The sequence below is a fragment of the Colletotrichum destructivum genome, chromosome 3, assembly GCF_034447905.1.
Source record: "Colletotrichum destructivum chromosome 3, complete sequence".
Classification (NCBI taxonomy): Eukaryota; Fungi; Ascomycota; class Sordariomycetes; order Glomerellales; family Glomerellaceae; genus Colletotrichum; species Colletotrichum destructivum.
Genome location: NC_085898.1, coordinates 296,681 through 312,182, shown reverse-complemented (window position 1 = coordinate 312,182; position 15,502 = coordinate 296,681). Strand labels below are relative to the sequence as shown.

General features: G+C 50.4%; 8 protein-coding genes across 8 annotated transcripts; 5 read left to right on the top strand and 3 right to left on the bottom strand.

Moving 5' to 3' along the window:
- Nucleotides 1–34: 34 nt before the first annotated feature.
- On the bottom strand, nucleotides 35–1,922 carry CDEST_04159 (Putative cytochrome P450; the record flags this gene model as incomplete). Its single annotated transcript, XM_062920318.1, has 6 exons — nucleotides 35–474; nucleotides 532–698; nucleotides 752–1,259; nucleotides 1,322–1,406; nucleotides 1,463–1,554; nucleotides 1,733–1,922. 6 exons carry the CDS (start codon nucleotides 1,920–1,922, stop codon nucleotides 35–37), a joined length of 1,482 nt encoding a protein of 493 aa, XP_062776369.1.
- Nucleotides 1,923–3,138: 1,216 nt separating this feature from the next.
- On the top strand, nucleotides 3,139–3,593 carry CDEST_04158 (uncharacterized protein; the record flags this gene model as incomplete). The annotated part of the gene is made up of 2 exons (XM_062920317.1): nucleotides 3,139–3,273; nucleotides 3,351–3,593. 2 exons carry the CDS (start codon nucleotides 3,139–3,141, stop codon nucleotides 3,591–3,593), a joined length of 378 nt encoding a protein of 125 aa, XP_062776368.1.
- Nucleotides 3,594–4,570: 977 nt separating this feature from the next.
- On the top strand, nucleotides 4,571–5,507 carry CDEST_04157 (Putative zn(2)Cys(6) fungal-type DNA-binding domain, fungal transcription factor; the record flags this gene model as incomplete). The annotated part of the gene is made up of 2 exons (XM_062920316.1): nucleotides 4,571–4,639; nucleotides 4,737–5,507. 2 exons carry the CDS (start codon nucleotides 4,571–4,573, stop codon nucleotides 5,505–5,507), a joined length of 840 nt encoding a protein of 279 aa, XP_062776367.1.
- A 12-nt stretch (nucleotides 5,508–5,519) lies between these two features.
- Nucleotides 5,520–5,975, top strand: CDEST_04156 (uncharacterized protein; the record flags this gene model as incomplete). The annotated part of the gene is made up of 1 exon (XM_062920315.1): nucleotides 5,520–5,975. The coding sequence occupies one exon, from the start codon at nucleotides 5,520–5,522 to the stop codon at nucleotides 5,973–5,975; it is 456 nt and encodes a 151-aa protein (XP_062776366.1).
- A 79-nt stretch (nucleotides 5,976–6,054) lies between these two features.
- CDEST_04155 (Putative NADH:ubiquinone oxidoreductase-like, 20kDa subunit) lies at nucleotides 6,055–6,860 on the bottom strand (the record flags this gene model as incomplete). Its single annotated transcript, XM_062920314.1, has 3 exons — nucleotides 6,055–6,505; nucleotides 6,567–6,759; nucleotides 6,836–6,860. 3 exons carry the CDS (start codon nucleotides 6,858–6,860, stop codon nucleotides 6,055–6,057), a joined length of 669 nt encoding a protein of 222 aa, XP_062776365.1.
- Nucleotides 6,861–7,425: 565 nt separating this feature from the next.
- CDEST_04154 (Putative Zinc finger C2H2-type) lies at nucleotides 7,426–7,796 on the top strand. Its single transcript, XM_062920313.1, has one exon. The coding sequence runs from the start codon at nucleotides 7,537–7,539 to the stop codon at nucleotides 7,774–7,776; it is 240 nt and encodes a 79-aa protein (XP_062776364.1). The 5' UTR covers nucleotides 7,426–7,536; the 3' UTR covers nucleotides 7,777–7,796.
- Nucleotide 7,797: 1 nt separating this feature from the next.
- CDEST_04153 (Putative zn(2)Cys(6) fungal-type DNA-binding domain, Zinc finger C2H2-type) lies at nucleotides 7,798–10,110 on the top strand. The gene is made up of 4 exons (XM_062920312.1): nucleotides 7,798–7,966; nucleotides 8,033–9,193; nucleotides 9,247–9,539; nucleotides 9,604–10,110. Exons 1-4 carry the CDS (start codon nucleotides 7,830–7,832, stop codon nucleotides 9,900–9,902), a joined length of 1,890 nt encoding a protein of 629 aa, XP_062776363.1. The 5' UTR covers nucleotides 7,798–7,829; the 3' UTR covers nucleotides 9,903–10,110.
- A 298-nt stretch (nucleotides 10,111–10,408) lies between these two features.
- CDEST_04152 (Putative nucleoside phosphorylase domain, NACHT nucleoside triphosphatase) lies at nucleotides 10,409–14,528 on the bottom strand (the record flags this gene model as incomplete). Its single annotated transcript, XM_062920311.1, has 2 exons — nucleotides 10,409–13,455; nucleotides 13,622–14,528. The coding sequence occupies 2 exons, from the start codon at nucleotides 14,526–14,528 to the stop codon at nucleotides 10,409–10,411; spliced, it is 3,954 nt and encodes a 1,317-aa protein (XP_062776362.1).
- Between the last annotated feature and the right edge of the window lie 974 nt (nucleotides 14,529–15,502).

The following is a 15,502-nucleotide window of genomic DNA, read 5'->3' as shown; positions in this document are numbered from 1 at the left end:
TTTTGGTATGATCGGGGCTCAACTAAAATTATCGTCAGCATACCATCAAGATCGCGAGGCTTTGGTAACTACGAACCTGTGACCCAGTCCGGACATTCTTGTGTCTTTCCGTCACGCCATCGGGGTTTTTGATCTCATAGTGAAGCAGGATGTTTGCCATAATCATCTTGATTTCGTTGGCAGCAAAGAATCTCCCAGGGCAGGCGTGCCGGCCGTACCCAAATGTCAGGCTTGACTCGCTGACACTGACGAACTGGCTGTTAGCAACGACCTCTGCCTTCGCCGATCCAGTGGCGTGGCTGCCTTTGGATTGTCGCATATTGTAAAAGCGCAAGTGATCGAACTCGCCGGGGTTGTCGAAGATGGCACCATCAGCTGCGATACTTCCTGCCGGAACCTCAACAATGACCCCGGCAGGGATGGTTTGGCCATTTGAGAGTGTGAAGGGCTTCAGAACCTTACGTTGGAACGAGACTGGGTCAATGTCAGTCAGAAGAGCCCATTAACCCGCCTAAATCTCGCTAAGCATACCAGCACTGAGTGGAAAACATCGCATGGTTTCTTTGAGGAAACTATCCAGCTTCTTCATGCTCTGTAAAGCAGGACTGCCAAACTCCCCACCGTTGTCCTTCAGAGCCTGACGTATCTCGTCTCTAAGCTCAGGCACTAAGTGCGGCATAGCAGCAAGGGTGTAGAGACTATTGACGTCAGCAGGGGAACTCCTAAAGCAAGATAATGGGCAGCTACTAACGCATTGAGGGTGGTGAGAGTTGTCGTATGAATAGCGGCCATACTCACGCTCAGCTGCAACTTCGCAATAGCCTTGTCGTCATCATTTCCCCGTTTGATTTCGGAGTTGATGATCCACTGTAACATATCGTCAGGTGATGAAAAGCTAGGGTCTTGCATAGCTGTTCTTCGCTCCTTGACCACTGGGCGCAGAAAGTCATCGGCTTCTTGGATCCGCTTTTCCACTTTCCTGACGAACGGGAGACGGGGCGCGAGAAAAGGACGGAGCCATACAGGCACGAGCCCGATCATGTAAACGGCGACCATGACGTCTATGGTGTAATTGATGGCAGAATCAATGTATGTCTCGTTGCGACAGAGCTCGGGGCCCACAAAGATTCTGCCAGACACAATAGCCACGATGCGTAACAGCTTCTGGTTGATGTCAACCTCTTTCCACTCGCCTGACTGTGGAAGCTCCGATGCCATTGTCCCGGCGACTTCAGTTGAGATAATAGGGTTCAGTCTCACTGCCAAACTTGGTTAGAAACTTCGGAGTCAAAATTTGGTTAAATTTGGTTAGTCAGCTTACCGAGTGCAGGTGTGAGCATAGACTTGACGATTTGCGGAAGCCCCGGGGCGTCGGAATTCATATGCGTGTACTCAGATTGGAGGGACTACCAAAGTTGGAGATCAAATCCTCTGAAAAGCAGGCTTAGGATGGCAAACTCACTTCATTGGAAGCTTCTGTGAAGCTAAGAATGTCGTCTGGTAGCCGCCTCAGCTCCGGCATATATTTAGGAGCAACGACAATACTTTCGGACCCTGCTATTGATCAGCGTCTTGACTTTACAAAGAATACAGTTTTTACGGACTGCAGGCAGTAGCTAGACGAAAAATGCCGTCTTTGAACTAATAAAAAGTCAGCTGTGAGATAAAACGGTATGGGAAGAAGACTCAAAGCTTGCCTTTCTGTATCCTTCTTCGTACAACTCCCACGCACCGCCAGATACATATTGCTTCCTCCTTGCCTCTTTGCCTCCTTTGCCGACAATAGGAATATGTGCCAGTGGATCGGCCTTGAAAAAGGCTTGTGCCAGCAACGCAGCTAGGAGAAAGATCAGACTAGATGACAGAATCGGGAGTCTTGAGGACATTTCGTCTAGAGCCCTGTCGTAGAGTGTGCGGTTCATCTTATATTCGATACGAGAAATGGTTTTGCAAGCGTAGACAAAAGGTTATGAGAGCCGTGACACACAACGGCAACTAAGGAGACATGTTTGGACATTTATACATAAGTGTCAAACTATTGTAGTCCGACACAGATTGATACGAGACAAGTTACAAGATAGTGCAGGAGTCAGCGGGCCCGCAAGTTGTCGGGGCTCTCGCTCTCGCAAGCCAGGCAGATGTTATCCACAGAGTTTTAGTCAATGGGAAATACCCAACATAGCCTGGTTCGACTGCCAGTCTCTGCGCAGATTAACGGACATGTCGTTGCTCGTTAACCTCGAAGTGCATGTGCCTTGTTTTGGCTGCACTTTCTTCGTATTGCGCCGTATTCGCAAACGTGTGGATTTCCCGAGGAGTCATGCGTGGCACGCAATGCTAGGCATTTTCCCTTACCATCTACGGGTACTATACACAAAAGATTAGTGAGCAACTTCCGCCTTTTGGAACAGCAATCGATGTAGGAATCCTTGACCATGCCTGAGAATCATTCGCTCGCTTGGGAGCGAATGCGAAATACGGACGCTAGGCCACACACCAAGTGAAAAGGTAGTGGGTCAAGCTCGGCCGCCATTTAATCGAACCCAGACAAGACAGTGAGAACATCTACATGTTTTGGATACTTCGCTATGGACATTTCATAGCTCTGCCAAAGCCAAGCCAAGGGCTTGCCATGATAGAGCGGAGATTCCATGAACTCCCCATGTAGATTCATCTCCTCTTTCGCTCTCTCTTTCTCCCTCTCTTTCTCAGCTACAGGCAGCTATTGCGTGGCTGAGCAACTAACAAATATTGCGCAAATTTGAGGCGAAGTGCTGAGCAGCACCACATCAAGTCGCACTTTAAGAATCCGCAACTGTATTTCGGAGACTTCGGAAGTTCGCCTGATGCACCAGTGAGACATCGCATTGCACGATGACGTCCCCGTTTCCAAGCTGGAAGCAGTCTGGTATCGGAAGGAGACTTGTGTCTATTAAACATATAAAGGCAGTTAGTCACTAGAACGTATGCTAGTTCGTAGACGTCACAAACTGCGCCGCTGTAGACTACGATACTTAGAAAAGAATACGGCACGCCTTCAACTTCTTCTCTCTGTTCTTTTGAAAACTTTCTTCTCATTCAACAATCTGCTTACAGGTTTACAAAAACAATCTTTTTTACATTTCCACAAACTCAAAGATGCAGCTTATTAAAGCGCAATACAAGAGACCGCTGCAGGCGACGCAAAACTTAGTCACCACTGTAGTCTTCATTCTTATCGCTGTAAGAATTAGCAGAAAGACGACGGCATTTGATGTCCTAGCGCTAGTCATGGTAGGTTAGATGAAGCTTGAAATGACATTGCTTCGAGCAGTAACTATACTAACCTCGTTGTCATTACTAACGAGTAGTCATTGTTGTCGCTGATTCTTGGTGCCTACCAAGTTGCAACCCAGAATGTCGACAGATATCACCGCTGGGGAAGTCCCAAATCATACTGCATCATCAACGCAATGGAAACGATCCTTTGGACCATGGTAATGATCCTTGGGATGGCAACAAACATCAAGCAGTGTACTTCGGGTGCTGGAAAGGGAAGCAGTAACTGTCAGATCTTCTTTGGTGTGTCTGGTATCGCCAGTATTATCTCGTAAGTTCTTCCACAATTCATTCTTCATAGATTATCCGAAACGGGCGTTGATTCTCTGCGTCTCAGGCAAACTACTGGTTGGATGATGGTTTTCTTTTGGAGGCAATGGCGTGCTGCTGTTAGAGAAAGGAGCGGTGAGTCCCTATGCCCATTGATATGCGAGTGTATACTGAATCGAAATGTTGCATCTACAGATACTGCCGGGCCCACGGCCTCGAGTCTATCTTCGAGGCGAGGTACTCCTCCTTGGCGAGAAGCCTAGGGCTCGAACGAACCTTGTTATCTGAACTAGCCTGGTTATACGCAGTTCACGTTAAAAGGATAGACTGACTGCGAATGAGACCTCTGCTGTCGCATTGGCAATGCATTGGGCGACCATGATGTTACTCAACCTGTAGCATTTTGTGTTTTTGTAGTAGATAGCATCTGAAAGCTTTCGTGGTCTTCGAAAGCTTGTACGATATGTTTCAAACGACAAATGTAAGCCATCGAATGACTTTCCAAGTCCTTTCTGGGTCGATTGCATAATTTCGAGTTTCGAACTCACAGAGCCTGCAACATTGCCTACCTCCCGAGTTTGATGGAGAGATCCCGGTCTGTGTGCGTAGAACAAAACTTTGCCGAAGTGCGGCAGCAATGGAGTGAATTGCAGGACTCGTCGTAGGAGAATGACTGTCGAGTCATTCTCGGAGATCTACTGATCAGACCCATTAATTAAACTCAAGCCTTTCCTAAACGCGTGTTCGCTCTCTCTTACTCGCTTTCGCTTAGCCGATCTGCTCGCTAGGCTTTTAATCCTCTAAAGCCCACCCTCATGGACTCCATGTTACCCCCTTTACTTCGCTGGAACGTCTCATTGTCCGCGAAATTCTCCTCGCTCTTCAACCAGTGCTTCGCATTCGTCGCTTAAACCCCTAGGATTTTATGAAAGAATCCGAAGACGCCCCTTCGTCTCCTTCCCCAAGCGGAAAGCGCATGCAAATGGTGACGCGGCGATCTCACACGAAGTCCCGCTATGGGTGCACGGAGTGCCGGCGGAGGAAGGTCAAGGTATGCATGCGAAAACCTATGACTGCGGGTTCCAAATGTCTTCCATAGCCGCTCTCCGAAGCCTCCGGGCGAGACTGAATCTAATCTGGCGTTGCAGTGTGACGAGTCGCGCCCAGCTTGCTTCGACTGCACACGCCGAGGTTCCCGTTGCATTTACTTGGCCTTGCGCACTCAAAATGCCCCGATCCCAGCAAAATCTCCTTCGGTGGCGCCGCCGGGCCGTGTCCTGACGTTTGATGGAGTCTCGGGATCACCTCCAAGTCTGTTCAAACTCGGCGATCATCTCGAGGACGGCCTTTTGCAATTGTCACCAATTGTGACCAAGAGATGGGCGTGCAGCATGGAGCTGATGCACCATTACTCAGTCTCCACAGCAAACACGCTAGCTCTCCGCTCTGATATGCAGGATGTCTGGCGTACGGTGGTGCCAGAAATGGGTTACGAACATCCTTTCGTGCTGGACGGCATCCTAGCTGTGGCTGCAATACACAAAGCCCATCTGCTGCCCCTCCAACGGGAAAAATACCTCGATATCGCAGCATACTATCAAACTCGCGGTCTTGGGGGCTTCCGTTCCGCTCTGTTCTATATCGGGGACACAAACTGGAAGCCCTCGTTCTGTTTCTCCTCCACCATTATTCTCTACGTCTGCGCTTTGGCTGCTCATAGCAACGGAGAACCAGCACTCGGCACGGTGTCGGAAGTCCTCAAGCTCTTTGTTTTGCTCCGCGGATTTCGCAGCGTCCTTTTGCCTTGCCAAGCAGAGGTTCGGGAGACGCAATTCGCGCCGTTGTCGCACGGAATCTGGATTGTTGAAGAGAATAGCAAGGACTTTGAGTACGTCCCCGTAATCTGGCGTGCCTTTTGAGGGCGGTGAAAAATGATTGACTTTGAAATTTATAGCCGCGATGTATTTTCGGACGACTCGCCTCTCCCAAAGGACATTTTCGGCCGTCTTCATCGCTTGACCGCTTTTTTCCGAAGAGAGTTACCCGAGGGCAGTCAGCGAGATTACGAGTTGGCCGTGTCAGAGCTGCGAAAAGCTGCTGTCCTTCTAGCATCCGCTGGGGACCATCCCGAGGTGGGCATGCTATTTTTTTATCCTTATACGGTTCCCAGCAGCATCATTGCGGATATCCAGGCCGGCAGCCCGTACGCCATGGTATTACTTTCGTACTTTGCACTATTACTAAGCACCATTCAACCTCACTTTTGGTTCTTAGAAAGATGGTTGGAGCAGTTGTTCGATTGCATTGAATTCCATTTGAAAGGTAACCCAAGACTGTGGGACTTGGCCCAGTGGCCGAGAAGGAATGTGGCAAGGCTTCAGACGTAGTTTCAAGAAAAGTGGGCAGCTTCCCGTGGAGTCGAGAATGAAATGAAATGAACCGACACAGGTGCGGAGTCGTTGATGACTACTTTCGATACCACATTCTCGTAATTTTGGTTCGCCTTTGCTTGGCCTGAAGCAGAAACACGGCGTGCAGCAGGGCTTCGGCTGTTGGAGGGCAGCCGGGCACATAGATATCGACGGGAACGATACGATCCACGCCCCTCACCACCGAATAGCTATAGTGGTAGTAGCCACCTCCGTTGGCGCAACTGCCCATGCTGATCACCCACTTCGGGTCGGGCATCTGGTCATAAACCTGACGAAGGGCGGGTGCCATTTTGTTTGTCACTGTTCCCGCCACAATCATCACGTCGGCCTGTCGAGGGGATGCTCGGAAAATAATTCCGAGACGGTCCTGATCGTATCGGGGCATCGAGACGTGCATCATCTCGATACTGCAGCAGGCGAGGCCAAAAGACAGAGGCCAAAAAGAACCTTGGCGTGCCCAGTTAACAACCTTGTCGATCGTGGTCCTGGATTAAGACATGTCAGCCGTGATGGAAAAGTGGGGTTGGATAACTTTTGGTGTCTTACAGTGCATATTCGACAGGATTTGATGGTTCGTTGATAATTCTGCTTTCGAATGGCAGACTGTCTTTAGCAACGAGGCTTCCATTTGTCGTAGTCGACTTGGAGCGCTTTTCTCTTGGCTGGAAATGGTTTGGTGAAGTGTCGATACTCCTGATTGTTGATAGTCGAGACGTCAGACGATGAAGCTGAGCCGAAACTGGATGGACGTAAGATGGGAGTCGACAACGTATCAATTAAGGACGTAAACATGTTCAGACGCCCGGAATACTCACACCTTGGTGCTGCTCTTAGAGCCATTCCTTCGAAAATACTTCGTTACACAGAGTCCGGATAACTGAGCTCGCACGCAAGGTCGACTGGATGGGGTTTGGCCAGGAATGTCGCTTTCTGGAGGCTTAAGAAAGGTGGAGGAGCGGAAGTTATGGGCCCAAATCAGGGAAAGAAGTGTAACAGAAAGTGGCTTTAGGACAGGACGGAGAAAACTTCACGGTAAACATGTCTGAGATATCAGAGGGCGATTCCACTGTTATGTATAGGTATATCAAGCTTGTAAGGACTCATCCGTCTGCTCGGCGGACGAAGCAGTCTGGGACATGCGACTGCACCGACTTACATGATGGGCTGTTCCTTCAAATCCGGTTAGAGCGTCTAATTATGGGGCTCGGATCCATAACAGCACTGGAGAAATGCGTCAACCCACTGAGTGGTCGCTGCAGATGTGGGGCCCTTCGGCACAAAGGTTTATCCGGTCAAGATTCTTGAATGACGGAGCAATGCGGACAAAGTGGGTCTCGGGACGTCCGCATCGTTTCGGACGAGAATCAATCCTCGGACAAAACCCACCAACTTCACCACTCCATCCGTCCTGCCATCCAAACCCACCAACCGTATGAAGTCGTTCTAATCCCATTCTATCGATTTTACGGACGAATGACCCCTCCCAAGCAGTCGGCTCGCCCGGAAGAACCCCTAAATGTCCGATTCTTCCGTTGATCGGCACACCTGTGCCACATGCGGAAAGCAGTATCAGAGGAGCGCCCATTTGCGTCGGCATGAGTCTACTCGTGAGTGTAATGGTGGTTTCCAACTGCTTTTTGTGTCTCAGCCAACGCTCTCATATTTCTCTTGCAAATTTAATTTTTTTGTACATCTACGTAGAAAAATGTGCATCCAGTCTACAAAGATTACTGTCGTCAGTCCCAATTTCATTTAGCCTCAGTTCCCATCTAATGGGGAAGGCTTGCGCTTGTCACGAACACCCATCTGATGGTCCTGTTATTTGAATTTTATTTTATCGATCTATTGGCCGAGCTAGGCCTGTGCTCGTTCATTTGCTCACAAGCTGTAGATATTCAGATAGCTCGCTACAAATGTCTTTATTGTGAAAAAGCATTTGCCAGACGGTACGTAACGGTCCATCCCCAATGCGAATGATATCAGCACTAGACAATTCGCTCATCATTACATAGCGATGTCTGCCGAAAACACACGGTACACTGTCCTAACAAACACGACCAAGAAACTCTTCCAAATCTGAAGCGAGGCCAGAAGCCCCGCGCATGTGACGCCTGCTTCCACAGCAAGCAGTCATGCGACACGTCTGATCCCTGTGAGCGATGCGTCTCTCGAAAGCTCCCCTGCACGTATCGCAGGCTAGAAGAAGCAACATCATCATCAGTTACCATTGGCGCAGACTCTGCCCCCTCCTCACTCTCAACTGGTACAACAGTTGGCGTCCCCAACAATGACAAGGACCGCACCAAGATCACCGTTGCCTTCCTTTTGGGTCTGACAAACCCGAACTCGGATAACATTCTCGAGTTTCTGGCCAACGAGGCGGCCTCCAGAACTGAGGGCGAAGGCACTGATCCTAACATGAGACCCACCCCCCCTCAATATCCTCCCAGCACGTTGATCGATGAAGACTTTACCTTCCTTCCATATGGCTTTGCATCTAGCTTCGCCCCCGAGTTTATGGACTTCCAGTCCCTGGAAACCCTTTCGACAGACACACTGCCCAGCACTACGGGCTCCCCGTTTGACCCCGAGAGTTGGAGCTCCCGCGCCGCTGATATCGTATCTGATTTGCATAATGTTCATAACAACCTCAGAGAAATTGATCCGTGGTATGATGGCTCCTTCAATCTAGAAACCGCAGAGTCGGTGTTCTCGGCGGAAAATCTTTGCAACTTTGCAACAACGTACTTCCGAGTCAGCCACCTCGACTTCCCCATCGTCCACCGGCCGGATTTTGGCACTGAACGGACCAATAAGCTCTTGCTCCTGGCCGTTGGACTTTCCGGGTCATTGAGATCACCGCCTAGCGATGACGTTCTCGCTGCTCGCGGTTTCCTGAGTCTTGCCGAGGAATATATATTTCGCGGCTTGAACAGACTGATGCCCCCCGGATCAGCCCCCGAGTTCACCATTGAGGTTCAAGAGACATTTCAGGCCGCCCTCATGATCCATTGCGTTCAATTCTTCAGAAACGATATTGCGTCACGCAGAAAGAACCGGACTCAGCGCCTACCGGTCCTCGTCTCTGCCGTGAGGTGTCTGGGGCTGGCTCAGGTCAGGCATGCGCCGATCTTTCAGTACGAAGACTTTGTCCTCAACGAGACGAAAATCAGGTATTTTGCGCTCAAACCAAAGTTGTAGATTCTCGTCGCTGACAACCACGTAGACTGGCCATATGGACGGCACTGGGAGACTGGCAGCAGAGCGGCATGTTTAACTCTCCGCCGTTGATGACGCCTGCCGAGTTGACGTGTGACCTTCCAAGCCCACTCGAGCTCTGGGACGCGAAAAACTCGACTGAGTACTTCGAGGCGGCACACGCTCTCGGGCTCGACGGTTCAAGACGGATATCTTCGGTCAAACATTGCATCGATGCGCTGATGCGCGACACTTGGAGCGGCATAGGCAGCTTTCCCTTCCAGGATATCAACGGCCTCGATTTGCAGGTCTTGATTTTTGGTGGGTGCAGTTCCTTTGAACATCGTTTAATCTCTTCACACTTCGGGGAACTGACATAATCCAGGGATCAGTGGCATGGTCCTCTCCGCCAACCTCATGGGAATATTACCCACAAGCGCCCAGGCCCTTCTGCGTGCCGTATCCAGATGGGAAACCATGTGGGAAACCATCCGGGGCCGCATGGACCCTGCCGCATTCGAGAAAATTGGTATGATCCGGTTCAATAGCGAGCTCTGCTGGGCGGCGAGGAAGATCGTTCAAGTCGCCATTTCAGGAGACAAAAGCTCTGCGTACATGCAGAAGGTCGGACACGATTCCCTTGTGCAGCTTCATGAATTCGTGCGCCAGTACCGCGACAGTTGAAAAAATCGGGCATGGTCAGAATCAGTTGACTGCAATTATGGCCGTGGAAGAAGAACTGCAACTTGCAGAATTATAGGTTATTACTCCAATAACCTTGTATTGTTATGAAGGAGGTGGAAACCGTTGCGTGGACTAAAACCTGCTATAGCCATTAGCCAACGGTGTGTTGGATACGTTTCGATGATAATCGACACACACCACCATTCACTCCTTTTCATATCTTGCAGTTGCCCAACTGTAGGTGTATGGCTCCTGTGAGGCTAGATGCCAACGTCATCCCACCAACTGTATAAGGCTGTCAGCTTTCAGCATGCTGAGAATATCTACCCTGTTCTACTGTCTATCTCAAACCCCTCTTGAGATCAGTCTTCATGGTTGGGCGTTGAGTTTCAAGCCGGCCAATATCAAGGCTTCCCTTGTCTCTCCATCCTCGGTTCCAAAGAAACGTAGTGGTTGCATGTGGGTGCAAGACTAGCCAAAGAACAATCTCCGAAGCTCAGCGATGTTTACTTTGGACCTTCTATATTTGTGTGATTCTCCTCCAACATTTTGGCCACCGCTTGATCACCGCGAGCGATGGCAAGCGACAAGGGTGTTTGGCCGTTCCTGTCTTTATCGTGGATAGACGCCCCATGCTTGAGAAGGAGTTTGACTGCACCCACCTTGCCATATTTAACAGCCAGATGAAGAGGAGTCCTGCCGACCAAACCGACTCCCTTGTTAGAGCGCGCCCCATTTTCAAGGAGGGTTGCAACCACAGCCGTATGGCCGTACCTAACAGCATTATGGAGTGCTGTTTCGCCATTGCGGTTTACGTCATCCACAGGCGCCCCATGTTCGAGAAGAGTTTTGACCACAGCCTCATAGGCCTCATAGGCAGCCAAATGAAGGGGCGTCGTTCCGTTACAGTTTATTTTGTTAACGGACGCCCCGTATTCAAGCAGTATTGTAGCTACAGCCGTACGGCTGTACCAAGCTGCATAGTGGAGTGCTGTTTCGCCATTGCAGTTTACGTCATCCACAGGCGCCCCGTGTTCAAGAAGATTTTTGACCACAGCCTCATGGCCCCTAGTGGCAGCCAAATGAAGGGGCGTCATTCCGTTACAGTTTATTTTGTTAACGGACGCCCCGTAGTCAAGGAGGACTGTAGCCACAGCCGTGTGGCCGCCACCAGCAGCATCGTGGAGTGCTGTGTTGCCATTGCGATCTAAGTCATCCACAGGCGCCCCATGTTCGAGAAGATTTTTGACCACAGCCTCATGGCCCCTAGTGGCAGCCAAATGAATGGGCGTCATTCCGTCATAGTTTGTCTTGCTAACGGACGCCCCGTAGTCAAGGAGGACCGTAGCCACAGCCGTGTGGCCGCCACCAGCAGCATCGTGGAGTGCTGTGTTGCCATTGCGATCTAAGTCATCTACAGGCGCCCCATTCTCAAGAAGAATCCTGACTACAGTTGCATGGCCTGCATAGGCAGCAAGATAGAATGGTGTCTGCGATGTGATGTCTCTTGTGTCGATTGAAGCACCCTTATCAACAAGCTTCTGAACGACATGGTCGAATCCACCGGAAGCAGCAAGCGATAGCGGCGACCCTCCACTAGAATCCTTCCTGTTGATAAAAGTGAACATATCAACACTAGCTTTGGCTGTTATTGGTTGGGATGCCTGAGCGGTGTCCATGGTTGTTGATGCCAATGCTTTGTTTAGACGCTTTGCATGAAGATCGATCAAACTTTCGACCAGGACGACCGCGGCAGCATCATCTCCAAGTATAGAGGCCAAATGAAGCGCTGTGCGGCGGTACTCGTCAACCAGACTTGGGTCCGTGTTTGTGTCGGCGGCCATGATTGTGGCAAGGGCCACAAGTCGATTTTCGATTGCCCAAAGAAGCGGTGTCTGGTTCTTCCGAATGACTAGGTTCTTTGTGCTGTAGATGCTTGAGAAGAGGTCTTCGTGACGGTAGGATTTTGCAGTCTGTCCGAAAAGTGCCTTGGCTGCAAGCAGATACCCGTTGGACAGAGCAGCAAACATTGGAAACTGATATCTCTCTCCCATGACGTGAATGTTGTTGGGATGATCTCTCACATATGTTTCAACCAACTGGATTAGATTCTTTTCCGCCAGGATGTATACGAGATTTGCGTTTGGTGTGTATCGTCGGATTTCATGCTTCTCGAGGACGTTGTTGAGATGAATCCACTCTCGCAGTGAAAATCCTTCCAAGAAGTCATTTTGAGGTATCTCAGTCGCAGCAGCATTGGCGTGGTATAACACATGCTCAGCTGCATACTCGGCAAAGGGCAACTCCTTTGATATTCTCTGGCGTAACTCTTTTGCTCCTGGTGAGTTGGCCTTCGGAAGCGACTCAGTAATATCAATGTGGTTAGTCGTTCCAAAGTTGATGTACGCATGGCAGCACTGTTTCAGCTTCTCATGTCCCGTACTTTGAAACTTCTCGCCAATCTCGGGCCAAATATCTTGTAGCCCGTTGTCTTTGATGAGAAAGTCGCGTACCGATTCGTGGATGAATTGGACGGTCCCGACTTTCGACTTTGTGATCTCCGCCAGCCCTTTGGATGAGCTAACGACGGCTAGGTCCAGATCGCTGTTGGTGATCCTTTCCGGGTCGAACGCACTGAGATCCTCAGGCGAACGACAAAGCATCCCGAAGTAAAACTCCTCTCGGGTTAGCGGCCGCTTTGCGTAGAGTATCCACTGGATGCAGAGGAGGAGATCCTCCATGTGTTCGTTATCGCGTCTGACGATATCTTTGAATAGCTCGCTCAGTCGGCTCGGAATCTCGTCGAGTTTTCTTCTTGCTGCGGAGATGCGGCCTCGTGCGTACTCCTTGTTCAGAATGTCGACAACCAAAACGACCCACATGAAGACGCCGTTGGCCTTCTTCAGGACCCCGTTCTTGATTTCTTCGGCGTCTGACCGTTTGCCTACCCGAAGGCAGCTTCGGACGTATTTTTCAAGATCTTTCTCGTGTCCGGGCTGGTCTTCAAGAGTGAGTCTTAGGCCGTTTTCGATTTCAATGTGAGGATAATGGCGACTGGAAAAGCAGATCTGGAGTTGGATGCCGTCGTTGGTGGCCTCATCCCCGAGGTCCTCAAAGTACGTCACCATCTCTCGAACCTGTTCTTCATCGCACTCATCGAGAGCGTCAACGAAGCAGACCAAACGCCGCTGGCCGAGACCCATCACAGCGTTGCGGAAAAGTTCCCTGAGAACTTCGGTGCTAGGGCAGACTGACTGTTGTTGTGGGATAAGGACTGGATCGTCGAGAACCGATTGTAGATCTGGGACACGCTCCATGACCTGCAGCAGCAGGGACCGATGTAGTCCGACTGTTGATTTCTCCAGTTCATCTCCTCGGGCATTGAAGAAGAAGGAAATGTGACAGGTGTTGGCTTCGGACCGTCTTCTCACGTTGCCGTATGCAAACTTCATCAACGTTGACTTTCCGGCACCAGGCTTTCCGCGGATCCATAAAAAGCCACGGTGCTGGGCTGCTTTGCTAGGATCCAGCCAGTCTTTGTAGGACCCATGCTCTAGCAGCCATGAACAGGTTTGTCTATGCGCTGCCTTGATCGTTGCATGCCGAGCGTCTAGTTGATCGAATCGTAGCAAATCCAAAAAGTCTCCTCGGCGATCATAGAGACATGATTCATCTGCAGTTGTGTAAGCGAGATCCTAAATACCTAGCTCTGTGCTTACTATCGTGTGGCGTTGGCGTTGGCGTTGGCGTTTCTGTTGCCCTTGAGTCTTGCACCACTGCTGGCGTCATCGCTGCTGCACTTGTAGCGATGACAGAAAGCAGTTCTTTTGCGAAGGCTGCAGCTGTTGCTGCGGCATAGGGTTGCCACTGTTTGTTCTTGTGAGAGTCTGCATAATCGCAGATTCCTCTGATCACAAGACATGGGAAGATATCCATCAAGCCGGCCGCTTCCATCTCGAAACAGATGATGCCGAGCTCTTGTGCGAGGGCGTCACGATCTTTGGCGCTTTTGACAACCTGGTTTCCAGATGCAATGCCACCATGATACACCTTGGGATCTCGACTGGTCCGTTCTGGCCGACCTTGTAATTCTGAAAGGTCACAGTGATGGCAGTCTGGCTGTTGACCGTGCTCGTACGTCGCGCGAAACAGTCGATCTTCGAGTGCGATCGGATAGGCGAATCTGGAGAGACTGGGATAACGCTCGAAGACTTTTGCGAGAATAGCGGGCACTTGGCTAGCCGTTCGTTCGTGATGCGCCTGCAGTTGAGCTATGGCTTTCAAGAGGGCAGACGGTGGTTCTCTCGGGACGCCGGTCCGTTGAATCCGGCCACCAGAAAGCATCTTCCCCATGTCGTACTGTATTACCCTGTTGCCAACCACAATATCGCCGAGTCGGATATCAACATGGCCTGGTACGCCGCCACCAATGCCCACCATCAGCCGGATTCGAATAGAGGGGAAGCTTCGGTGCATATTGCTTGCGACGATTGCTGCATTATTCGTTCCGTATTGGCCCAAAGGCAGACATGCCATGACAATGTTGTGGCGCCCAATGTTTCCCAGCGTGTATGTATTGTCGTCGTTCTCTTTCGGAGGCAGACTCTCGTGGGTGCGATCTAGCATGGCTTGGCTCGCAGCCAACTCGATGGGAAGCGCGCAAATCCATCCCACAGTGTATTCCGCGTGTTGATATCTTCTTGATGGCCCGCTTTGAACTTGGCATTCGTCATAATCACTGGACTCTACCCATGTTCTCCGCCGTTTTGCATCGAGGGAGGGCGAGTCGTGACTTTGTTTTTCTGCGACTCCTCTTTCCGTCGCATCCCTTCGACTCGTCCACTCGTTCCATTTGGTGGGAATGGGCGCTGAGATTGAGCTAGAGCAATGCGATAATTCTAAGTGGTGAGCTGTTTGGGGAGCGTAGAGAGGATATCGCAGGCCTTCCCCCTTCTGGGGGTTCGTGAGAAACGTGTGGTAGTTTCTTATCAGGCTCGAGCCTGACGAAGGGGAGGGAGTGCAACCTGCAGCCAAAATAGCCGCCGCAAAGTTTAGTCATCCACGCGATCACCACTGTGAATCCAATATCTGACCCTGCATGTACGGTCAGCATGCCAAGGACTCAGGAAACGCGGGCTGATTGGTTGTTGAACAGATATGAATGATTCTTGCTCTGAGAATTGCGGCACTGATCTGGTCTAATGAACCACACAGTAGCCATGATATATTACTTTCAGTAGAGTCGACAAACATAGTGAGGAAAGTCTAGTAGTCTTATGAAGATCAAAACTCAAAGACAGAACCGGCTTGTTTGTATTCAACACAAAAATACAGGTCCTTCTCGCAATCCCACAAATAGAATCATTGACGATTGTAGTCTCAAAACTGACTAGTACCGGAAAAATTGGCATAAGGAAGGGTGCTGACTTGGCGGCATGCCTGTTCTTCTCAGGTCGACTAATACAGCATCATCTTTCCGCGTCTCTGGGTGCAACTGGATTCCAGGAAAAGACTCTGGTTCGCCATGCTTTGCGGATTCCACCCAGCTTTGTAAGTCGACTGCGTTCCCGGTAACTCCTGCAGGAAGATTGTGCAACTGT

Bases quoted from the DNA above. Each gene is read 5' to 3' on its own strand.
- CDEST_04154 (XM_062920313.1), top strand. From the start codon at position 7,537: ATGTCCGATTCTTCCGTTGATCGGCACACCTGTGCCACATGCGGAAAG.
- CDEST_04153 (XM_062920312.1), top strand. From the start codon at position 7,830: ATGGTCCTGTTATTTGAATTTTATTTTATCGATCTATTGGCCGAGCTA. The intron at 7,967-8,032 runs GTACGTAACGGT...ATCATTACATAG, and splicing joins GAAAAAGCATTTGCCAGACG to CGATGTCTGCCGAAAACACA. The intron at 9,194-9,246 runs GTATTTTGCGCT...ACAACCACGTAG, and splicing joins CTCAACGAGACGAAAATCAG to ACTGGCCATATGGACGGCAC.